This window comes from Eleginops maclovinus, chromosome 8 (genome assembly GCF_036324505.1).
Source record: "Eleginops maclovinus isolate JMC-PN-2008 ecotype Puerto Natales chromosome 8, JC_Emac_rtc_rv5, whole genome shotgun sequence".
NCBI classification, from domain to species: domain Eukaryota; kingdom Metazoa; phylum Chordata; class Actinopteri; order Perciformes; family Eleginopidae; genus Eleginops; species Eleginops maclovinus.
Window position 1 is genome coordinate 11,006,998 of NC_086356.1, and position 25,449 is coordinate 11,032,446.

The 25,449-nt window shown below is 42.6% G+C and overlaps 2 protein-coding genes across 2 annotated transcripts; one reads left to right on the forward strand and one right to left on the reverse strand.

Moving 5' to 3' along the window:
• The first annotated feature begins 412 nt into the window (after positions 1 to 412).
• LOC134868489 (inactive tyrosine-protein kinase PRAG1) lies at positions 413 to 19,157 on the forward strand. The gene is made up of 6 exons (XM_063889668.1): positions 413 to 627; positions 3,781 to 4,124; positions 4,205 to 5,856; positions 12,912 to 13,057; positions 14,384 to 15,150; positions 16,616 to 19,157. Exons 2-6 carry the CDS (start codon positions 3,855 to 3,857, stop codon positions 17,774 to 17,776), a joined length of 3,996 nt encoding a protein of 1,331 aa, XP_063745738.1. The 5' UTR covers positions 413 to 627; positions 3,781 to 3,854; the 3' UTR covers positions 17,777 to 19,157.
• A 2,967-nt stretch (positions 19,158 to 22,124) lies between these two features.
• edf1 (endothelial differentiation-related factor 1) lies at positions 22,125 to 25,099 on the reverse strand. The gene is made up of 5 exons (XM_063890074.1): positions 24,840 to 25,099; positions 23,731 to 23,782; positions 23,455 to 23,615; positions 22,784 to 22,877; positions 22,125 to 22,700 (listed from the first exon to the last, which is right to left on the reverse strand). Exons 1-5 carry the CDS (start codon positions 24,915 to 24,917, stop codon positions 22,639 to 22,641), a joined length of 447 nt encoding a protein of 148 aa, XP_063746144.1. The 5' UTR covers positions 24,918 to 25,099; the 3' UTR covers positions 22,125 to 22,638.
• Positions 25,100 to 25,449: the final 350 nt, after the last annotated feature.

Below are 25,449 nucleotides of genomic sequence, written 5' to 3' on the forward strand. Positions count from 1 at the left end.
TGATGAACAGAAGCAGGAGCAGTCCAGGGGGTAGCAGGAGGAAAGGGGCAGCAATACCCAGGGAAGCTTGTGTACACCCACCTTACCCACATCAAAGGGGCATTGGATCAAGATGAATTGCTCGCAGAACAAACCTGCACAGCAGTGGGGCTTTAACCAAAAAAGGATTTGCTTTTATGAGACCTTGCATCCTTTGCTTTGAGCTGTAACAGTCGTGTAATTTTTAAAATGAAATGAAAGCTGGCTGATATAAAACTAATAATATTGACAGCTATTAGAACAAAAGCCATAATGAAAATCTGTGAGAGTGCCCACTGGCCAGACTGCATGGTTGGTGTTGAGCTCCTCCCACCTCCTTGTGCTCTCTCCACGCTGCTGCAGAGGACTCCTGCTCCGCCTCGACACTCCACCTCTGCACAGTGCAACAGCAGCAGCGAGAACCGAGAGCCGCCTGCAGCAAGCCGAACAGTCTCCTGGGTTATTGACCTGTCGTATGTGGGATACCTGAAGACAGGCGGGTACCTGCGGGAAATAGAAGAGCAGATACGACACAGTTGTGTTGTTGAGTTATTTTTGTCATTTTTTTGGAGGGCTTTTGTGTTGCCAGGGAAGAAAAAGTCCGAGCAGGTAAGCAGCCAGTCAATAGGCACGAGATAACCTTGGCTACTTTAGCATGCTTACATGGTAGCTTTTCTGTTTCTCTTCAGATAGGTTGGTTTTGCGATATATGTTAAGCCATAGTTACGTTTACCAAGTATGTGTTGAATGAATACAGGTAAATAAAACAGCGTTGTTATTTTTCTTGCGTTATCCCTCAGGTTCGCAGACATAAATTATTTATATGAGACAATAACGTTTTCTAAATCAGACTTGGTTACAGGCGAGACAAGTGTTTAGCCAAATCTTCATATCAAATCTAAAATAAGGAGGCTTAAGGCTAAACACATGGGATGTGTATGTTATGCTAAATGTGTATTAACTAAACATGCTACCAAAAATATAAATCACTGGTGGAAGTTGTGAGATATTTTGTCAGAAGTTTACAAGTTTTGGCGGAAATCCCTTCTGAGTATTGAAAAACAGGTTGTGTGCCCCTATGAATGAATGGGCTGTGAGTGAGGCAAGCGTGACAAATGTTGCTCATGAAAGCATTTGTATTCAAAGTGGGTGACTACACGCTGACCTGGTTATCGGACCATAACATGGACTATAGGTTGTCTAATTATTCAGTTTATAAATGGCTGGACTCTTTCATTCTGTAGGTTTCATTCATTTAAGTGTATAGGCTTTTTTCTGCCATGGCACAGTAATTCAGTTTTTTTTTTAAAAAACGGATAGCACCATGAATTGTTACCCAAGAACAATAACCATCAGGTGACCTGTACTTCAGTAGGTATGTTCCCAATGCTGTTTGTGCTGTTGTGTTTAGGGGGGGTCAAATGTGTCCTGCAAGGATTCAGACAAAGTGCAGTTTTACCAGCTGTTGAGTGTTGATAAGCCCTCTAACCTTTACCTTAATTATACTCCTCTTGCTCACCATATCTCTGGGCTATTTAAACTGTTGCCATCCAGTCTAACATTGCACCCTGGCTGCATTCCTCAACCTCTATGCATTACAACTTGTTACCTCAAAGCAAATGCCTAGTTTTGTGATCTCAAGGGAAACTGACAATTTGGCTTTTAGTCTAAGGGTATAATGTTCAGACTCCCACACATTAGGGTAGTGGGTTTTAATTTCACAAGCAGATCAAGTGTGATTTTTTGAGACATCTAGTGGCCAGGCCACTTTGAATGATGTACAGAGGTCATGGGGACATGCTTAGTGACTTCAAGGCTCATGATGTCTTGCCAAAAATTAGGAATTTCACACCAGACTGACTTCCAACCCCAAGTCATTTTTCCTTCCATTCGTCTTGTTTTTTTCCAGAGTCTGACTGCTAACATGTTCATGAGACATTTTTCATAGTCTGTGTTTTGTTTTGATTGAAGGCAGGCCTTGAATTCTGTCATGTGGCTGCATTTCTTGCGGTTATGCCCTGTGTGTGTTTTTACAAGAGGAAGTGAGAAATATTGGACCTTGAGCTTGAGAAGGTGTGGGAAATGTAGACAGCGGGGTCTATTTCTGTTCAAACAAGTCGGGATGAACATGTAAACAAGAGGTAGAATAACTTCAGGTGGAGATGGCTCTCTGTTTTCTCTGGGAGTACAGAAAATGTTTACCATCTCAAATTCCAATTCAGATTGAATTCCCTCATGTCAACTCGTGGTGTTTTCTTGGGTCCCCTGCAGAGAAAGTGGAACAACAAAGACTAAATGGCTCGTGTTAGTTTAATCCTGACGTATTAAATACACCATGATAATGTTCGGTCTGTGAATGCTTCGTTATTGCCTGACCGTCCCATTAACCCCCTAGACATGTTCTTGAGTGCCCAATGATCAGTCATCACTTCATGTGACTCATGCACAATGCCATAAGATTTTAGGCAAGGCTCCGTTTCCTCTGTTGTTGGAGGAACGGTTAAACAAACAGTGAAATAGTGGGTGCTTTCCTGCTTGAACTGAGTCAGACAGAACAAAGAAAAATGCAAACGTGTATTATCTTCTCCAACAGGAAACACTTAATTCCTACAGATTAGTAGATTGAAAGGTTCTAATACTAGAGCAATGAGTCTTAAGGAAAAACATTCATCTTTCTGTTCTCGTGTTAAAGTCAATGCAATAGTAGCCTCCTATAAGTCAAAGTTAGGTTATCAGATTGCATATATAGGCCTCTTTTATTTGTCTTAGGAGAGTACATTTTCCACCTCCTGCTTTCTCATGTTTTTTATGATAATGAGTCCAGATAGTGGGCTAATGTTGCCCTGTGTGTCACAGCAGCACCTTGTTGAGAGGCAATTAAGGCTGTGTAAAGAACATAAAGAGGGACACCCAGATGCAAGGAGACAAATGATCTCTCGGAAATGGTGTTGATCTTCTCACTGTCAGCCCATTTAAACAGGACACACAGGAGAGGGAGAGGAAGGAGGTGTGTGTGTGGGTCTGTTTGTTTGTGAGAGGAGGAGGACACACATGTTTGGTGTTGTTGGTGTGTGTGGAAGGGGGATGGGAGGTTGTCGTTGGTGGGAGATTCACCCTGGTGAGACTTGCGCCTTTAGACATTCCTGACATTCCGACCTCTGGGATGCTTGAGGCTCCTCCGTCTTCTTGTAGCATTTCGGGGGCTGTAGAGGACTCAGGGGGGGGCTTTTATGTCACTGGGCTTTCACCGACAGACCCTTTGGTTGAACAGAAACCACATACCCTCTAATTTAGGAAGCCATGGGAACAAGCGGCACAGCACACATCAGGTCTTCTTAAATTACTCACACGGATGACACTTGAATCCGAGCGGAGGTCCGCTATGAGCTCTGAGACACTTGACAGCCCGGACTCACTCATCACTATATTAACAGAAAATAACAAACTCTCTTTCTCTGTTGAAATTTCAGACTTCTAGATTCAGAAATAATATGTCTCAGGTGTAAAACACTGGTATTACTTTTCTCTCCGATACCGGTCCTTCAAATGAATCTGATTGTTAGACAGTTCCTATATATTCAAACAGCTTAACTTGGTCACAAAGACACATGGGATTGTGATGATGATACAACCCATGGTCCAAAAAATAATTACAAAGACTTACTGGCTTCATTCTAATAACAATGTTTCCCATTCTTCTCTGTCCTCCACATTCTGCCTTGTGATCAACATCTTGTGACATTGCCACCTTCTGTCGGCCAGCCATGACGCTTCATCCGGTATCTGCCTCATCACTCAACAGCCACTTCTGACGAACCTGATTTAGCAAACCAAAGATGTCAGCGTGCAGCGACTTTGCTGAACACGTGTGGAAACCCGGCTCTTGTAAGAACTGCTTCCACCCGCTGAGTGCGCACCACAAGACTGTCGGAGGCCTGGATGGCAGTGTGACAGCTGCTTGTTTCAAGAGCATCCTGGGAGGCGATGAAGACCCTGGAGTAACGTCGCCTTCACCCTACAGCAAGCCAACCATCGCTGTCAAACCAACTATGATGAGCCTTGACACCAACGAGTCTATGATTGATGTCAACATGAACATAGAGCAGGTAATCCTCTCTTCATCTTAAAGTATTTTATCCCTGCCCTGAATGATGCATCTGTTCTTTAATGCATGTTTATGTTTCAGGAGAACACAAAGAGCCCAGTCGAGCGTTTAGGCCTGAAGAAGCTTTTGGACCTGTCGTCTCTCTACATTGATAGTAACGGCTGCAACAAGGCCCATAGGGATGCAGTTCTGCAGAGTCCTGAAACAAAGAAGGACTACAACAACTGCATTTCCCTGTCTTCTTTATCCCCCAGTCACCTGCCTAAAGACTCTATGATCATCAGCAATATCTTTGTCACCCAGGAAGAGGGTAGAGGTTCTCCGAGTTTGAGAAATGGTAATGGAGACACCTGTAGACAGCAGAATACAACCACCACTAGAACCAAGAGCACTTATAATGGCATTAGTGTGACTACCAGAGCAAATCTTCAGGACACTGATCAGGCATCTGTGGAGATACCTTTTTCTGTGGATATTGTCCCTACCAGTCCTCCCAGGGGTCATAGCAACAGTAGTGATAGTACTGCTTCTGTTACTGCTAAAATATCAAGCACTTCTACCCCTTTCCTCACCAAAGCCTTAAGTGTGGACACCATTTGCCATAACCCCCCACTATCCCTCCACTCTCATCCAGCCCTTTCTGGACAAACCAGCCTGTCGGACTCCTCTTCTTCCTATCGAAGTAGTACAGATTCAGTTCGGTCAGGGAGCCCCCAAAGCCCACATGCGATGGGAGGCTCACAGTCGGCTCCCAACTCTCCCAATGGACAAACAGACTCAGAACCCATTTATGCTGAGAGCACCAAGAAAAAGCGCAGGCCACAAGAAAATGGGGTTCAATCCAATCCCGTGTCCCCAAACCAGACTAAGAACTTATCCCCGGGCTCTGATTATTCAGGAGAGAGTCAGCGGGCCACCATCACTGTAATGGCTACTCACACAAAGGAGAACCACAGGACATTCTTCCTGAGCAGTCCAGATTCAGCCATTAGCACCCAATGCCACTTCAGCCCCACAGCACGCAAAGACCCCACTAGCCCGGCCTTTCGCTGGCCCAGCCCCAGCCACAGCTCACCTTCTTTGCTCACAGAAGCCAGCCTTACCCCAACACTCCACCCCAAGCCTCAGTCCAGCCCACCCATTCCCCCGAAAAGGACCAGCCGTTCCCCAAAACTAGGCGCCTCCAGCCTCTCGCCATCCTTCTCTTCTCCAGTCCCTCTCCCTGAACTCCCCATGCTTTTCCTAGTTTCTGCTAGAGAGGGCCACTTCAAGGTCCACACAGAGAACCACAGTTCAGCATCATCCGAACGCTGGCACAAGCCCCACCACCAGAGCTCTGGCTGGAACTGCCGCATCGAGGAGGAAGAGGAGGAGGATGAGCGAGAGCGGAAGGAGGGAGAGAAGAAGAAGTTGGCCGCTAACCCAGGGACAGCATCTCGGGTGACGGGCCTGGTCAATGGTGCCGATGTCTGGAAGGAGGCCAGGGACTGCAAGGCCCACAGCAGCCCCCCCTCGGTGACAGAGCCAGGCACGGCCCCCCCGGCTGCCCCCGACAATGGTGCCTGTCAGGGGGAGACTGAGGGCACCGGTACAGAGGAGGAGGGCAAGCATAACGGGAGCATGCCGTCCAAGCAACTGTTTCATGGCGGCTCATCAGAGCTGCTGGCAGCAGCGAGGGGATCTGCCAACCATGAGCCCAATCCACCTCCTCCCCCACCTAAGAAACTGCACAGGTAAGAACAACAAATACCTTTTGTTTGGCTGTTTACCGTTCAATTATCAACCCTCAAAAAGGACAGAGCACTTGTTCTGTATCTGGGTAGGACTGTATTTGATACATAGCAGGGAAGTATATGAGATTATTATCATTATTAATTCATCTTTTTCAGATATCATGTCGGCAGTAACATGTCAATAGAAATGACAAAACGGTCATTACAAGTTGGAGTTAAAGAGAGAAGAGATAAGATAAGAGACTCGGATGATTAAGCGCTTTTTAATCAAATGTTTTTAATGCCAAATTATTTTTAAACTTTGTCCAATGAAGCTAAAACGATTCAGCGTTTCATACAAGGATTTTTAAATAATGTCTCTTAATACTCTTCACGCTAAAAAAGGGCAAAGCACTATAAACATAATTATACGAAAAGGCAGCTACGGTAAAGAAAACTCAATAGAGGTTTAATTTCACATTAGTACTGGAAACACTTGCTGTGAGAGGAATGCTATGCATTTATCAAACTTGAAATGCCCATTATAGCACATCTTTGCGTGCTCCTACCTGTGACTTCATGAAAACTATTGGGACTTTAATTCAGTCAAGGCACATGGTTTTATTATTCCATAATTTAGCACAAAATGCACTTAGTCTAAATGCAGATGGGTTTTGCCATCAGATGGCCACAGTATATATACAGGATATTGTGTTTGTGCTGCTTACGTATCATAAGCTATGCTATATTGCCTGTGACTGTCCACATGCATCTCACTGTGCCCTCTCCTTTCATTGCATCATTATTCAGCCTTGAATCAGCCTCCATTCTGCTGCTTGTGATCATTCTACTGTCCCGGGATATTCCTCAATGCATGCCTTGTTCCATTCATGCTAGTAATGTGACTTTTTCAATTCTAATTAACACACAAAATGGGTCTGTTAAATAGTCCCCTGCTGTGTCAAGTTGCTGTGAGTTTGTTTTGGCTAAAGCACAATAGACAGAACTGTAAAAGAAAAGAAAACCCAGGCCTTACAAAATCTAAACAGAGGTTTTAGTACAGGTTTAATTATTCAAACTACAATTCAGTGTTTAAGGAAGTTGTCTGAGTCACGGAAAAAAGGATTGTTGATGCTTAGTCATAGTGTTGTTTATGAAATGAATACAACTATGTTAGCAAGAGCTTTTAGTTCTTGATGTTTACATGTGCTGGTTATTGTGGAGGCTTAGAAACAGTCTCTAATTCCATCACTTCCGGGATTTGTAGGATTATACATTTTCACCTTTATTCAAGCCTTGTGAAACTACACTATATAGACAAAAGTATTGGGACACCTACACATTACACCCAAAGGCCAAATTCTTAGGCGTTAATATGAAGTGGTCCCCCCCCCCTTCGTAGCTGTAACAGCTTCCACTCTTCTGAGAAGGCTTTCTTCACGATTTCTGAGTGTGTCTGTGGGATTTTTGCCAATTCATCCAGAAGAGCATTTCTGAGGTCAGACGAGATGTTGGACGAGAGGGCCTGGCTCGCAATCTCTGTTGTAGTTCATTTCAAAGGTCATGTTGGAATAGGAAAGTGCCTTCCAAAGCTTTGAATTGTCCACAATGACTTGGTAAGATTAAGCATTAAGAATCCCCTTCACTGGAACTAAGGGACAAGGCCAACCCCACAAAAACATCCCCCATATACTAGAGTGTCCCAATATTTTTGTCTCTATGTTGACCCACTGTGCTCAGTGCTCCTAGGATTTATTCGCAGTAACATTTCCTTTACTCTGAGTCTGCATGCAGCTAACAACACACTCCGCTGTCTGAGTCAGCTACACCAAAGCAGAAACAGAGAAGAGGCCTTGTGTTGCAGTTATTAGAACATCAAATCTCCCCAAAATAAACTTTGCTTTGTCTGACATGCCACAGTGGGGTGTAAACACACTGTGACTTCCTCAAGGCAAACAGATGTTGTGCCTTCTTGAGCTGCTTGTGTCAGCAAAAACTAAGTGGGAGTCTTTTACTGTCAAAAACACAGATTGCTGATCACATTTCAAGGGCCCTTATGTTTGTGGTAATTCTAGTAAGGGCCCATCTCTCCTGTTATGACATTGCCAACATTCTGCGCTGATAAAAATACACCTTGTTCAGACACATGTGGGAACGCTTCGAGCCCGTGACAGTTGTGGCTTTCCCAGTCTATTGGCGGGTTGAGTGTATTCAATCAACAAGTGTGGGAATGTGCGGCAGGGAATCCAAATCTAAATCTTCATGAAAAGATGTATTATTGACGAAAAGAAAGAAGTGTGTGTGGCAGGAATGGGGACATAAGATAAGATAAGAATTACTTTATTAATCCCAAACTGGGATTTTTTTGTGTTGCAGCAGCATAATACAATACAAGGCATTGAAAATAATTAGAAATAAAAAGAAGAAATAAACAGTGTAGACATCTCAAAGAAGAAATAGAAATAAAATAAACTGGCATTAGAGAAAATATATATTTACAATTGACTATGAAGATAAATAATCTATAAACTCTCAGACAAGTTAACACTATTGGAGTTAACAAAATATAACGCAGGATATAATATATATATAATAGTTAAATGAGTGGAAGCAGCCTGTTGAAGGAGCTCTGCTGTCTTTCCAGCTACAGGTGGAGAGGGTGGGTGGGGTTATCCATGATTGACAACAGTTTGTTCAGGGTCCTCCTCTCCACCACAGCTTCAAAATTGTCAAAAAATTGACATTCACAATGGAAATACACGTGTGTACAAGCAGCCTGTGAGGCAGCAATTTGATGTGCTGAATCATTTAAAAGCCACAGATGGTTTGAACAATCTGCTTCACAGAGCCTGTAATCACACAACCGTTCCCCTCATTTATTCCTACCGACAGGTCAACCTACATCATGTGGTGGGTCAGCCCAGCAGGCGTTTGTGTTTGTGCATGTGTCTATGTCATGAGTGTGTGTAAGTACTCTTATACAGGGAAGGCGTGTCACACCGGTCAGTGAAGGTTGCATTAAAGGAGGGGCGCTAGTGAACAGATTGTTGCCCCTGGCTACCCCCAATCTGTCCCAGTCTGGCAGTCGGTTGCCACCAGTAGAAGTGGAATTCATAGATCAGCTGTGTGGATTCAAGTCCACTGAGTTGGGTTTGAATTGAATTTTGCTCCCTAAACTATCGTTCCAAGATGCGTCGCCCCTCCCTCCGCAGAGCCGTCCTGATCCCTTCTGTGCAGCAGAACAGATAGCATCTTGTTGCCGTCCGAAGTTAACAACCAGGTCAATGAGGGGATTCTATAAATGAGATATGGGTGCTTACATTTATATTTTGCACATCTAATGGGTGCTGTTTCTTTTCCTGCTGAGAGACTTTAAATACACGTATGACTCGTGTGGAGCCAGGGTTGTGTTACTACATATGTCGAGGCTTTAGAGAGACACCAGTCTGATCCAGGGGCATTTGGTGCCCGCCAGCCCAACAAGGACCTTGGCCTGTCCAGCATGAGGTAGGCACCTGATAGCATCTTACTCTATAAATTATCATAACACTAGTGGTGATATTCTTGTTTTTGAAGAAGAATGGCTGCAGTTGAGTGGTTTTCAGCAGGATTCTCACACCTCAATCGCTCGGTAGTCACATTGAGAGGTCGCTTTGAATGAGATGGTGGCAGGCTGTCATATTTGTGCTTTAACTTTATTTCCCCCCTCAGTCACATCCTGCCGTTTGCTCGTCTTCTGATCTCGTCTTGCCCTTTGCTGAATCGATTATATTTTATCTATTTTATTTTAGCGCATTTGGTTGGTAGTAGTTGTTGAGGTGAAGAGGATGAGAAGTGAAACTAATTCAGAACAAAGTGTGTTGTAGGGCTAATAAAGGAAAGTGGCTTCTATGGGGAAAGAGATAGCCGTCAGAGAAGAAGATAACAAGGCAAGGCTGGAGTAGTTTGCGGAAGTGGCAGGGGTCGGTGTCAAACATTAATAGATAGATCTTTGTTCCAAAGACGTGGTTTATATGACCATATAGCCATGGTAACTATCCCACAATCATGGGGAAAGGGACAATGCATGCCATTCTTCTCTGCACGGTGCTGTAACATACAGAGGTTGCATAATAACAAAAACACATGCATGGCATACTGTATAAGGATCCAACCTTTGTGAGTTTATGCATTTAAAGAACATCTACCTCGTTTTATAAAACAGCACCACAAATACAATCATTTCCTGTGCGTTTCATTACAAACCACCTTCTGGGCTTCTTAAAGGAAGTGGTAACACTTACACAGTACATTCTGAACTAGCCTGCATTTCTGGCTAAAAATGAAGCGATACACACTAATAGGTCATCATTTTCTAAACTACAATGGAGAAGGATTAAAATAATCAGGGAGTGAAACCAGTGATGAGAACCTGATCATCATCAACAACAACACTGCAGTATAGTTTGGGTCTCATTTTACACTTAGCTGTTAACTCTAGCCGATCCATTTTTAAAACTCCCGTAGCTCCTCTCAGACAGCTTTATTAATAACAAACACACACACACACACACACACACACACACACACACACACACACACACACACACACACACACACACACACACACACACACACACACACACACACACACACACACACACACACACACACACACACACACACACACACACACACACACACAGCGTGAGGATGGCATGATTGTTTACATTTCTAAACTGGGTTGTATTCGTTGCCGGGCTGATTGCAGCAGGTTTACTCGGGAGATCATGAGGTCTCACGTAGACTTTGTTCAAGCAAAGGAAATGATTCAATCTGTTCACAGGAAATTAGCAATTTAGATGTTTTTATAAATAGATGTTTAGTCTAAAACCAGCATTCCAAGTTGAGGCATACAACTGTAGCGACTGATGCTTTTTTTTGTGTTCTGACAACATGATTTTGGAATTTGGAGTTCAGATAAAAATAAAATCATTTTTATTCACTGTCGATCGGGTTGTAGATTAGTATTTGTAGAGCTACAAGTCAAGTAGTCAACAGAATATTATTAACATCAACTCCTTGCCTATTTCAATAAATATAATACATTTGGGTTTAAAATCATTTAGATTTACAGACTCAAGTCATTTGAAGAAGGGTTTTTTCTGACAGCTGTTATTAAGTCAATCAAGAAAATGATCCCTAGATTAATTCATAATGAAAATAATCACATATTGGAACCCTTAATGGCCATTTAAGTGTATGTAAATTCTTCCACACAGCCCTAATCTAAGTGAAGGTCTTTGTTGCATGCCCTTGCTCGAAGCCTCGTTCATCCATGCACATCCTCCCGCAGGACGAGAGCAATGGCATTCCTCCACCAAGGAAAATCTCATGTTTTGGAAACAAATCTGAGAGATCGAGAGTGAGACTTGCACATGGACTCATAATTCCTTAGCCATTACCATTTTCCTCTGCCTGAGAATTTCCACTTCCTTTCATCACCGTTCTTTTGTCTGTAAAACGATAGCTGATCCTTGAGCTAAATGCCCACAGAGAATACCTAACCCTTTGTCTCCTCCTGCGCTCCTCTCCTTTTTCTCCCCATCTGTTTGTTCTGCTGATTTACGGCTGAATTAAAGTTGGTGGGGGGGGGGGGGGGGGGATAAATGGATGGAGGAGTCATTTTGCGATGGAGGAAGATAGAGAGATGAAGAGATGGGATGGGACCCAGCTTCCCTCAGCCATTAGCGGGTATAATGAGACTAGTGAAGGGCTGTCACTCAGCCTTAATTGGTCACCTTGATTAGGAAGTCTGGTCATGCACAGTTTTCATTGGTATTATACATCGCCATCATGACAGTCAGGCGTACCGAACGAGAAGAATAAAAGATGCTTTTCTCTTAAGAAAAAAGAAATAAAGCAATGTTATGTAACTTTAAGAAAGAACACAATCTATCGTTTGCAAATAAAGATAGATGGATCAGTATTGACACAACACTAGATTCAATATACTGAGGGTTTCTGTTGCTGTACCTCTTAAAAAATATATTTTTATGGTTTTATTTATAGTCTGCAGTACAGAGATGACAGGAAACAAGGTTGAGAGGTACGGGAAAGGACATGAAACAAAGGGTGCTGCTTGCTGCAACCAGAGGCTAACCACAGCTTTAGTAGTACTAACAGGTAGCTCATGTGGATAGATTTTGCTAAATTGTATTACCACCCCCCCCCAATATTTTTGCTCTTTTATTTAATACGTGTTTGCAGTCTTTAGATCACACTGCTCTCTCTGGAGCAATAAACACCTTTGTACAAACCGTTTTTATAAATTAAGCAATATTACTCAAGACCTGTTTACAGACTACGATGTGTAATATTTGCGTCACTTCTTCTTTATAAAAACTTAGGTCGAGGGAATCTTAGGAAATGTAGAAATATTCAATGCGCCATTACATTACATTGCACCTTGTGGAAGAAGAAGACCTTAATCGTCCCACAGAGGGGACATTTACATTCTGCATTTGACCCATCCTAGTGTTAGGAGCAGTGGGCTGCCATATGTACAGCGCCGGGGGAGCAGTGTAGGGAACAGTGCCTTGCTCAGGGACACCTCGTAGCACTTGGTCTTTCCGGGACTTGAACCGGTGACCTTCCAGTTCCCTTTCGACTTTGCCACCACCAACCGCATGTCTGATGTGTAGCAAAATATAGAAACTTAGTCTCACTTAAGGGTCCAGATACCCGTGTATGATGTGAGCCAATAGAATCATAGCATGCCATGACAGTCATGACAAAAACAAGAAGTGGGTCTTGAACAAGGAAGTGGAACTACACCTTAACATTTACTTGTGCGTCATTTAAAATGAAGCCGTGTGCAGTTTTGCATGGATTCATTAGAAGAACTTAGTGCTGATAGGAAAACATCAAGGGGAAGTAGAGTTGTTCCACATTTATGGTCAGATTTCTTTCAGCAGAAAAACGGGGGGGCGCTACACCCGGCTTTAAAAAATGTTGGGTAATGATGTGACACAACATTTGGTTTAAATGCATGTCTGTTTTGTATCATATTCATTGTGTTATATTCTCCATTACAGAGTGTGCAGTAAGATGAGTGGCAGTAACATGGAGCTGGACCGCTGCAGCCAACAAGGGTCGGCTGAGAGCCCCACTTCCTCTCTGCGGGGCCTGGGCAGTGCCAGCCTACCCACGGCCTCCACTGACAACCTGAATGCGGATAGTGGTGAGCCCCACTCACTCATATTATTATATTTGGTACCGGTTGTGCATTTCCTCCAATAGCAACACAGGGGTCATATATGTTGGATATAGTAGCTGGTAAATCAAATATTTAGTATTTTATAGATCAAGCTGGTGCTTTTTCCACCTCTTTAACAGACATGGGCTTTAGTTGACGTGTTAGTTTGGCTGCTCACACGCTATTCCACCATGTTTGCTATAAAGATGCACTTTGTCTAGAGTGAATCACTGTGCAACTACAGTAAAAAGAGGGAACAGAGCGCTGGATGGTTTTTACAGCTGCTTATCTCTTCCTCTTTTGTGAAGTCACAGACAGACGTTTAGGAGTTCTACGATTATCAAACCTAAAACGTGGCTCAGAATGAGTGGCATCCTTCACATATCCTCCACGGTTGTAATTGCTGTAACTTCCTGAGCTATGTTGTTTGAAGAGATAATTATGGACTCTGATAACGAGGGAAAAAGGGCTTGGCTACATCCTACAGAGTATTTTTTGGGTTGCTTTACAGTCTTCCGCCTCTGCGAAAGCAGTTATTGGAGACTGCACCGCACAATTATCTCAGTATCTGTCTCCTCTAATGTAATGTGAAGTTCCAACTTTAGGTCTTTAATTGACAAATGGATCATAATTCAGTGGAAGATGTTCTGAGTGTCAGCTTGAACCCAGGATTTTGGAAATTTCCAGCTCTTTTGAGGAAACGAGGTATGTATTTGTGCTAGGGCTGAGCAGCAGGCAGAGACAGACGGGGTGTAGTAAATAAATCAAATTCACAGCTGTCACCCAGGAGTACGGAGTCTGAATACTGTGAGGTTACAGGAAATTACCACAAGGATGCTGAAAAGCAGAGGATATTTGTTTAAATCCAGTGAAAATAAAAGCCTCCTATAGTCATTGCTATCTATCTGTATCTGTGTTTATTCTATTTAAGGAAGAGTTTGGGAAATAAGCATGTTTGTTTTTTTAATGTCTCTTCAATATGAAGCTACAGATGCTTAGCTTAGCTTAGCTTAGCCTAACACAAACACTAGGAAGAGGGTTAACAGCTAGCATGGCTCTGCCCAAAGAACACTCACTAATGAACACTTTATATATTTACTGATTTATGTGCTTTTCTTAAAAACAGGTTAGTGGTATAACTAATTTCATCTAATCATCAGTAAGAAAGCAAATAAGATAACTATTTCTTTAACAATTAATATATCTTTTAACACTTACCTTTCCTTTTATAAACTATACACTATACTGACTGAAATAAGACTAACTTATTTTAAGTAAACCTGCTGATATGGATTATTTTTCTCTTCTCAGGTTCTCGGGATGCTACCCAGATGTCTTGCTCCTCTCCATTCTCCAGAAGTCCTGCGGCCTCAGCTCCAGGATCTCCTCACCCACCATTCTTGAACAGCTTGAGTAACACGCCACCTCCACTTCCAGAGAAAAAGATGGTCAACCGCACCGTGTCCGCTCCAGATAGCGCAAACGGAAGACCCTTTGTCCGAGCCTACCCACGTCTCCCATTCACTGGCTCAGAGAGCAACGTGTGCCGCCCTGGTGATATTAGCTCCCGCTGCAGTTTACCTTCCAGCCCGATAGACCCGCGACCCGTCTTCTCTTCTAACGAGTCTCTGGAGCATTGCCACACCCCGCTAGGCCGACCCTCGAGGTCCCGGACACTGGATGAGCCACTGAAAACTCATGGGCGTCTGGGCGTCCACTGCCGGAGCAGCATCACCTGCTCCTCTTCTCCCCAACTCAGCGTGCCCTTTTCAGCCACAGAACCTGGCTCTGCGGCAAATCTGGGCTCCAGCCTGCAACTACAGACCCTTCTGAGTAACATGGACAGTAGGGAGGGAGTGTACTCCAAACTGGGAGGCCTGTATGCAGAGTCTCTGCGGCGCTTGGCTCTGAAATGCGAGGATCACTTTACTCGTTCCCAGAGAAACCCACTTAGGTTTGAGGAGAGCAACTGGTCTCTGTTCAGGCTCACCTCCAACAAGCCGAGCTGCAACTCGGGAGACGCTGTGTACTACTCTGCTGCCTGCGCCTCCGACCCCAGCAACTCATACGCCGTGAAGGTAATCTCTAAATACTAGGCCTTATATTTTATATTGTGACTCTGTTAAGTGTGTTTTAGGAATAACCTTGTTAATTTCCTGAATGCCTTAAGTTATGTTTCGACAAGATTCATTTCGGAATACCCCTGAAGGTAGCCATCAGGAGCAACTACTTTGTCAAAATAACAAGAAACTAGTCTATTTAAAGTCTATCAAGTAAAATAATGTTGTTAGAGCTACAAAACAATCTGTCAATAATTAGCTCTTACATAAATGTTCCACAGAGAAATGTAAATCTTCGGGGTAAATGAAAATGGATGGCTTTTGCTAAAAAACACACAGAACAGGTCTGGAGAAATACTAGGGATTATAATTGATATCCTTTTCGTCAGACTAACTGTTGAAGTGAGTTTTACGGGAATTTACCAATTGATGGTGATAAATTCATCTTTGAATTTCAGAGGTGGCTTCAAAATGTGTTCCACGGTTAGAGGACAATGAGGGTAGTATTGTAAACAAGTGTTGCTTGTGTTTTAGTGATGTACAGATCGTGTTTATTCTCCCTACTTAAAGTTTGATGTCAAGAGAGCAAGGAATCCACTGCGGCTGTTGTTGAAACTGATCTTTTAAGCAGGGATTTGACAGTTTGGGGATAGAAGGAGGAGATTAAAATTGGGCGGTGGTCTTGTTTGTTCTTAGGCTACAGATGGGATAGCCCCAGTACAGTGGGAACCTTCAGGGCATCTAGTGTAAGCAACCAGGAAGAAGGGTGTGGATCCAGTCTCTCTGACCTTTGTCCTAAAGTCATTAGTGCAGCACAAAGCAGCATCTGTTTGTACAGTATGTGGCTGCCCACACTCTTGCTTAATAACCCCAGGCCCAATTAATCTTTACATTCCAGGCAGGATTTACAATCAGACAACCCCCTGTTGTCAAGGCCGTCACACACTCGGTACCAAAAACACACCATGAAGTATGGTCACAAATAATCATATTAAAATCTTTCTCTCTGAAAGTGTTTGTGTAACTCTATGGATGGATATTCAGATGTGTGTTCCTGGCTGAAACTTTAACCCCATGAAAGTTGGTTTTAGTCCAGTTAATCACCGAGCAGAGATTAAGTTTATAAATCGGACCCAATCACACAAGGAGAGTTGTAACATTTGTATGTTTGTTTTAGACTATTATTATTACCAGTGTGAATTTTCCCCCCGCATGTTAGCGAAGTTGCAGACAAAGAGGGGCTGTACTAAAGTTTTGTAAAAAAGAAGAAGCCTTTGCTGCATGAAGGACATTAATTTCACTTGAATGAGAGCAGGAGCTGAATCAGCCTTGGAACCTCACTAACAACAATTCCTTCCTTGTGTGTCTTGGCTCGGCTCCCTTCCTGCTCTGTTTGTGGAATTTGCCTCTCCCCACTCTGGCCCTTTTATCTCCTTTTCTTCATCATTTCCCCCCACTGATCTTTGTGTTTATACCTCCCCAGATTTGCAAGAGTCCATCCGTGGAGGCGAAGCAGGGCCATCTGTACGGCCTGTCAGTGCAGCAGAGCATGCCCCCCCACTTCAACCTGCAGCAGGACTGTGGCCACTTCCTCGCCTGTGTACCCAAGAGCATGCTGCCTTCTGACGAAGTCTCTCTGCCCAGCACACCTGCTTCCTCGCTGCCTCAACCCTCCGGGTCTGTGCCTGGCCAACAGGTGGAGCAAGAGCGAGTGGTGGTCATCACCCCCGAGATCCCTCGACAGACAGCGGCTGACTTTGTCCGGGAGTGGGCGGCGTTCCATAAAGCTCAGCCAGAAGTCTATGAGCGCCGTGTGTGCTTCCTCCTCCTGCAGCTCTGCCATGGCCTGGAGCACTTGAAGGAGCACGGGGTCACGCATCGGGACATCTGCCTGGAGAACCTGCTGCTGGTGCCACATCTCCGAAGGCACTCCCAGTTCTCCGCACAGAGCACCTCCGAAAACTGCACCAGTAACGGTTCAGGTGGTGTAGACAGTCAGCGACACCTTCCCCGGCTTCTCATCAGCAACTTTGCTAAGGCCAAGCGTCGCTCCTCTGAGGATGCCGCCTCCACCAGCGTGGACCCTCGCTTTAAACGCGACCACGCCAGATTGGCTCCTGAGATCGTGTCAGCTGCTCAGTACCGGAAATTTGACGAGTTCCAGACAGGCATCTTGATCTATGAACTCCTCCACCAAGCCAACCCATTCGAAGTGAGCCCAGCTCTGAAGGAACAAGATTACCGCTGCGAGGAGCTGCCTCCCATCCCCTCTGTGTCCCTTTACTCCGCCGGCCTCCAGAGGCTGGCGCAGCTCCTGCTCCAACCTGACCCTATCAAACGCATCCACATTCAGGAGGCGAAGCGCATCCTGCAGAGCCTGCTCTGGGGCCCCAGGAAGGACCTGATGGAGCAGCAGCGGGAGAGGCACGGACAGGGAGTCGGCTTTGTTGATGGGTCCCGACACGAGGGCCTCCTGAACTGGCTGGACGTTAAACGGGCCCTGCTGATGATGAAGTTCGCAGAGCGCTCCTTGGAGCCCGAGAGGAACGCAGAGCTGGAGGACTGGCTGTGCTGTCAGTACTTTTCCTCGGCTCACCCTCTGTCTCTCTGCCATACTGCCGAGCTGCTCTACTCGCTGAAGTGAGGGCCTCTTAAGAGTTCAAATGTGTGTGAGTTGATTAGAACTAATGTGTGTATGAGGAAGACCAACAACAAAGGTAATGTCTAGACACTATGGATGGGAGACACTGTGAACCTGCCCACCTGTTTGCGCTCCTGCTGCATGCTGAAGAGCCTGCATCACCCTAACCGTCCACTCTCTACCTGTAAAACTGCTACAGACTGTCAACATGACAAAGACATTACCCATTAACATTCATCTGTTTCTAAATATTCTTGTAACAGTAAGACATGGACTAAAAATTCGCTTATCGACTAGAATCACTTTTGATCAATATGGACAGTATTCATAATCCTGTAATACACTTACCAAAGCTTCATGTTTGACACTGTATTGTGAGTATTTATTAAAATAAAAGACATCTTACTCGATAAGAAGAGGCTAACAGTTCATCACGTCAGCTAGCTTTGCAGAGTAATGCTGTGTTGTCTCTAAGTAACTGTGCAGCTAACTTTTAATACAAAAAAGATATGAGGTCACTAGCAGACTGACACTGTTGCACCTTTTCCATTTTTTCATGGGCACATAGTGCTGTACTGTATACTGTGTAAACGATACAAACTTTTCTTTAACCAAATCCACAGTAAGTTACAGAGTAATGCCGGTTCCTCAGTGAATGCTGCTGTACTAGTTGCATACGTTTTGTTAGACAGCAATGCCTAATAAAGACTTATTATGAATTATTCATAAGCCATGCAACTCAATATTAATTGGATTGACTAAACTATTGGCAACGTTAGCGTATCTTCTACTGAATGGATAACCAGTTTCTCCTTACTTTTAGTCTATATTTCAATGTTTTGACATGTTTTCGCAGTGCCTTTTGTTCTTTGTATGTTACAGTGACTCCGAAGCAACATGTAAATAATGCCGATCATTCGTCCTTAGTGAAACTGGCCTTTCACCGAATGTTCCCGAAACGACTTTGTACAGCAATTTGTAGATGATAGTAGAAAATGAGCCCAAGCAGGTCTTAAAAAGCCATTAATAAGAGCAGCAGTTAAACATCTATTTATGAAATAATTTGTTATCCTGTAGTAGTCACTGGAATGTCTCTGTTTATTTTTCATTTGTGGATTATCAAGTTGTTTATTTTTGCCTACTGTGTCCCATGAAGGCTGCAGAGAAAGCTTCGAGTTCATGGGAATATTATCTCCGACAAAGAATTTCCTAATAAAGTCAAGATTTTTACAGCCTGCACCAGGTTTCAGCCCGACTGATGTTCCTAATGTTGCAGAAAAAACACGTGGTCACAACTAATGCATTATGGATTTCAATTATTTTGTGTGTTCCTCACCTATTTGCATCTATCAATAAACTGTGCATATATTTTCTCACAGTATAATCTGGTGTTCTGATTTTTTTTTCTAACTTAATATCGAGTTTGAATTACCAACTGTGTCTACTTAAGTGCTTGCAAAACTTTTACACTCCTACATGAAGAAAAATCATGTATTAATTTGTTCTTCTGAGATTTAACAGGAAGTGAGTGCTTGGTTTGAGTCCAGTCCTCATGTTGTGTGAAAGAAAGTCTTAGGTATGATTTGGATGTTACAACATGAGCATTACTGCATACAAAGTAACTTGGTCTTTGTTATGTGTCTTGTCTTCCTCTGTTTTTAAACATTGGATTTCTTTTGCTTGAAAATTCATTATGCAAGGCAGTGTGGCATCTATTGTACCTTTTACAATTCATTTAACCAGGAAGAGAGTAGTGAGAAAGAGCCAAACAACGCTTGAAAAAGAAGCATCTGCTGCTGCAGGGGAGACGGAGAGGGCTTTGCAGGGAGCAACACAACAGGTTGTACGTGTTTTGGAATCCCAATTTGATTTTGGAGCCTCAGGCCAAACTAGACCCCAGACTCCCCCCCACCCCCCAAATCCTCCACCATGTAGCTTTCTGCTCCACATCACTCCTTGAAAACTGTTGGCTGCTCCCTTGTCATAGGTGGAACTATGTTGCTATGGTGTTTTGACCAATGGAACGCAGTCAGTCTCCGTACCCCACTTGTTCACACACACACACACACCCACTGGGTGAAGCAGCCTGTTGAATGAGAATCAGAATGACTGTCTTCCATCTTTTTCTGTCCAGTGGACGCGGGTCAGGAGGTTGCATAATATACTTTGACATTTTCTGACTATCTATTCCTTCACTTTTTTGTGACTTTCTATTGGATAGCACACTGACTTCTTTGACCTTTGTATATATTATGACTTTTAATTACGTTTAATTATATGATTTACTTATACTACTATACTATGACTATTTCAACATACTAAACATTTCTTTCATGTTTTTCAACATGCGACCTAAGGGAACTTAGACAAAAGCAAAAACCCCACACTTAAATGTAATGGGAAACCTTGAAAATGGTTGAAGTAAAACACTCGACTCCAAAAACTATGGCACTGTTGAAAGCTAACAGTCGTCTCGTGGTCCTTACATTTCATTATTTGGACACATAAGACTGTTTATAACTTCCAGATGATCAAAAAAAGTGCAAAAAAATAAAACTACAAATCAGTAGGGCACAATCCAATACAAACAAAGAATACATTGATAGCAATACAGCGAAAAAAGCAGAGGAAGGAAAAAAGTACACACTTACTACTATACAACATGAATTAAATGTGATACCAATTTTATTTTAATGTCATATTTAAAGAATGTCCAGTAGAGAGGACTTTCTGTAGTATATTATTTTATAACACCAAAGATAATTGAGATGTGAAAGTACGGAAACCTTATCTGAATATATTAAAGTTAATGATGCCTGAATTCATTTATCTGATTTAATCTCGTGGTCTTGTTATTGTTGCTAACTTAGTAACATCATCAGATATGGCTGCATTCCTCTCCAATTAATTAAAAGTTAAAAGTGATGTTATCAAGCAACCTGGGACCCAAAACAAGGAGGTAATGTAAAGTCACAGCTACCTGCAGGTGTGCTCGGCTGTGTTTCTTTTTTGAAACTCCCTCCCTATGATGATGACATTGATCTACAGGTGAGCCAGGGGCCCCACAGGGTGTCATGTCACCAGACAACAGACTGCACATTAGGGCTTGATAGAGCTGTGCTAGGACTGAAAATGCTTGACCTCTGAATGCTCTTTTTTTTGTCTCACTCGAGAACCTGGTGCCTGTTTACATCTGTCCTTTAAGTAGACGGTCCCACTTGCAGCTGGGATGGACTACTCCCCTTGCTTAAGATGCTGTTTCTGTGATTCTGCAACAATAAGGTCCATGAATCTTTAATCAAACAGAAGGCACCCTCCCACTGGCACCAGCACTTCTTGAATCAATAACCAATGGCGGAAGTGTATTATTGTAGAGAAACAGACAGCTAAAAGCAAGGCTTCATCAAGGCCTGTCGTTTTAGAGTATTTGCGAAGTGCCACTGTGTTAACATCATAGGAGAGATAATCCTTTAAGACTAAAGTAAACATCTATGCATAAAGGGCCAAAAGTTTCAATAGACACTTTCTTTGTGTTTTGCACCTGTATCAGCATATATGAAGTGTAAAAGTATTAGGCAAGATGTACTTTTTAAGAAGTGTTTGAAAGGTTGTTCTTCACTATATGTACTCCTTTTGCATCAATAAGTCACACCTTCGCACAAAAGCTGCAATACAAATATGTTACAACATACCACAGTGGACCATTCCCAATATGTTCCTGGTAGTATTCTGACATCTAGTGGATCGATGTTACTACTACATCCAGATTGCAGGTGGTTTCAGGATCACTCATTTGGATCTGCACCCTATTTACCTATTGAAATGCACTGTTTGTACATAATCTGGACTTGCACTTACATTTTAATGTATACATATTCATCATTAAGAGTATCTGTATATATGTAAACCGCTTTGATTTCATTCATCATTAATCTATGATGTCAGATTTGTATTTTGTTATTCTAACTATCCTTGTTTGAACTCTTCTGTCCTGTATTGTGTTTAACTCTTATGGCTGTTGCAAAGACACCTGAATTCTTAAAAGTACAGCAATCCAAATGTCCAAAAATGTAGGGGGACTACAATTATAGACATAGTGCTAATGCCATGAAAACTACTCTTTTTTAAATTCAGTTTTTAACATTGAAAAAGACCTATTCAGGTTTGATTCATGCTCTGTCATTGTGAGACATAAAACTTAAACATTTGAATATTTTTCAGCTTTAAGAAATAATATGTGTTTATTATTTGTAAAAGAAACTCATCCAATATAACTTTTTAGGAATGATTAAAAACTCTGTTAGGAAATCGTGTGCTACCCTGGCCCACCAATGCACACAGAGAAATGTCATGAGTTGCCAAACTTTATTTTATAGATCAAAACAAAGCACAGCATTAAAACATGTCAACACTGTAATGACATCCACCTTTCCTCCTGTGTGAAAAAAAGATGCTATCAAGCACTTTTGGCTTATCATCATGCTCAGAAATAACGTGAGTCAAAGTAGTTTGTTTGGTAATGAAAAAATAATTCTACTTTTTTAAATGAGTTACATTACTATCAAAAAGTTGAATTCATCATGCCAAGGCCAAAGCAAACGGGTTCACAGAACTCCCGAGTTAGTGACGTTGAAAAATACGTTCGATCATTCATTGATTATGTGGTCGAGAAACAGTTTCAGTAAGCAGCCTGTAATGCAGTGGAGCACCCGGTCCTCAGGAAGGACACGGGTGAGATCAGCCCAGGTAGGGGGAGGGGGAGGGGGTAGGTTTAAAGGGTTCTTGGAAGAAGGGTAGGGAAAGGGTTGTAGTTTCAGGACAGGGAAAGAAAGGACCTGGGGAGGGCTGATTTCGAGGCTTTGTGTTCACTTTTTCTTGGTTTTTGGCTCCAGGGGTAGGCCAATGTCCTTCCCACGCAGTTTCAGGCCTGTTCGTGAAAGAACATGAAAGTGTTATACAACGGCAAATTGAGACATGACAATCCTAATTATTAGCAGAGACTTCTCTTACCGATTGCTCTCTCTATCTTGCCTAGGACCTGGTTGTTGGGAATTGCTTTCCCACATTCGTAGTCTGCGATGACTTGAGGCTTCTCATTAATTTTCTGAGGAAAAGATTTTTTGTAAAACAATTAAAGATTTTGTTAAACCACGAGCCAGCCAAACTACTCAAGCATAGCCGGGCACCACTTAAGTTCACATTATTACAGAAAACTGAAACCAACATGTTTAAAGTGAAGGTGATTTCTTAACATATCCTATTTTGAAGAAAATAAATGATGTGATCATTTTAAACTAGAAATAAGTTCTTTATTGCATAATCTTGACATGCATAGTTGTTCTTTCGGTAACAATTAAATGCTGTTGTAATGTAGTTATTTTCTTTTATTATACAGGACTGTGCAAGGCAGTTGAATAATACTTTAAATACGTTTAAATGTTTATGTTTATCTAAGATACTCTATTCACTAAGAGGCAGCTAATTATAGCTCTCACAGCTAGTCTCCTGACCAGACATCATGGTCCTACCTTCTTAGCTTTAACCCCTGGATGGTGTTATGCCAACTGCAGCTGCGCATCAGTTAGCTTATCAAAATGTGTGGATATACGTTTTACTGTTAAATCATAAGCTTTATCTGGATTTTTTGCATTTTATAAACCCAGAGAAGTGTGTATACTCACAGTGGCTAAGTCTTTCTGGGTCAGGCCTTTGTCCCCTCTGCCTTGCTGAATGTACTTGCCCACCTCCAGGGGAACCCGGTCATGATGGAGCTCCTCTGTCTCCCGGTCCAATTTGGATGTGTTCTTTGTCACTAGGTGCTGTTTATTCTGCCCGGCAGACCCTGTGAGATAGCAAGAGGGTCACAAATAATGTTGAGGCATCATCTATGGTGAAAGACCAGCATAAACAGCATTAAGACAGGTCAAGCTGTTAAAGTACAGAAAGTATAAATTTACATTTCTTGGAGGTTTCAACGTCTTGCCCACGTCTCTGAGCAGCAGCGATTGCCTAGAGAGGAAAATGGACAGGTTAAAACCTTCATGTAAAAACACATTCCAAATTAAATTGGCAGTAGATTGCATCATGGCCAGGTTCAACTTTTGGCTCATAACTTCCAACTATATAGTTAATATGTTACTAATCTGCCCATGTAGATATATGACGCATTAATTCAACAAAAGACAACATGGCCAGTCTGTCCCGAGCACAACCACGCATCTATGTTCCAGAACATAAAGTAAACAGTGCTTCCTAAATGTTATAATTGTTACATTAGATGAATTTACCTGTGACATCTGCAACAATTATACATATATCTACAGCATTACCTTTGGTGTTTTACTACATGATTTGCTAACAATCATTACCAGATCAGCATGGGGGTTATACAATGTTTTAAGGAGTGGCGTTGGTTACGAGTGCCTAAGCTAACTATAGCCAAGAATCCTTTTTAGGTTAGCTGGCTAAAGCTAGCTAGCTAGCTAGTTGGTTGGTCACCGTCATTTTTAAAATAACACTTACATTTCCTATCTACCCGGACTAAGGTCAACATTGATAGGTTAGGTGTGGCTTGCAAAAAAGACTACAGGTCAAGTTAAGTTAAAATGTGACGTATTAAAAATATGATTTCAATGTGCACTACACAAAGCTAGCCGTTTGGTTTTCGACATAAACTTGGCTTAGATTACATCCAGAGTTGTGTGTTTTTATGGTCAGCACAAAGATGTTTTGTAGCTCTGACACCCTCCTTAATGGACCCGACGCTCTTATCCGCTAACTTACACTCGACCCGTTAATAACGGTTTCCTGGAGGAAGAAAAATAACATGTCTGCTGTTGTTGTTATTAGCTAGCTAGCTAACGTTAGCAAGCTAAACCAAACTACGGAGCATGTTTGCTGCTCAGTTTAACCCGCAACCACGTGTGCTACATTTTACCAGTAGACTTTTTTCTTGACGTTATTTACTCAAACCTGAAACATGTTGTCTGGTTGAGAGGGTCCATAGTTGAGAGTATGATTCAGAAAGATATCAAAAACAAATACGAAGTGAGGCGTTGAAGCTAACCTGCTTGGATTTGGCCTGTGAGGCAGTCGGCCCCTTCTTCCTCAAGACAGTCACGGTATCCCAGTCACTTTCTGCCATGTTTCTATCGGTTTACTCGGTTACCCGTAATATTAAATATAGATACAAAAATAGGTTCAACTGAGTGTGGTCAAAATTATCCTTTTTATGAAGGTAGTGCTACTTTGGCGAATCGGACCTTCCTTCTAGAAATATCACCACGCGCTCTGCCAAAGCTTTATTTACGAAAGTGAGGAACAAGGACATAAAAGGAGGGGTTAACAGCGACCCCTGCTGGTGGAGCCCGCTGACCTGCAGCCACACCAGCAACTTCAACCATGTGACTGTGCAGAATGCCTGATTGCACATTTAAAACACACATTACATCAGACTGTTGTTACAAAATAATAGTTTTTGGATGTTTTGAGAACAAAGTGCACAGCCTACAACTGAATAATCATACCGTGAAAATTGCTACATGGTAGTTTAATAGATATGTTATGTGTGTAATGAGATAGCAACACAATAAAATGGACATTCTGGCAGGATACGATAGGCCATGATTTTATTAAACAATCTACTGTTTATCCTAAACAAGAATACAGGTAATGTG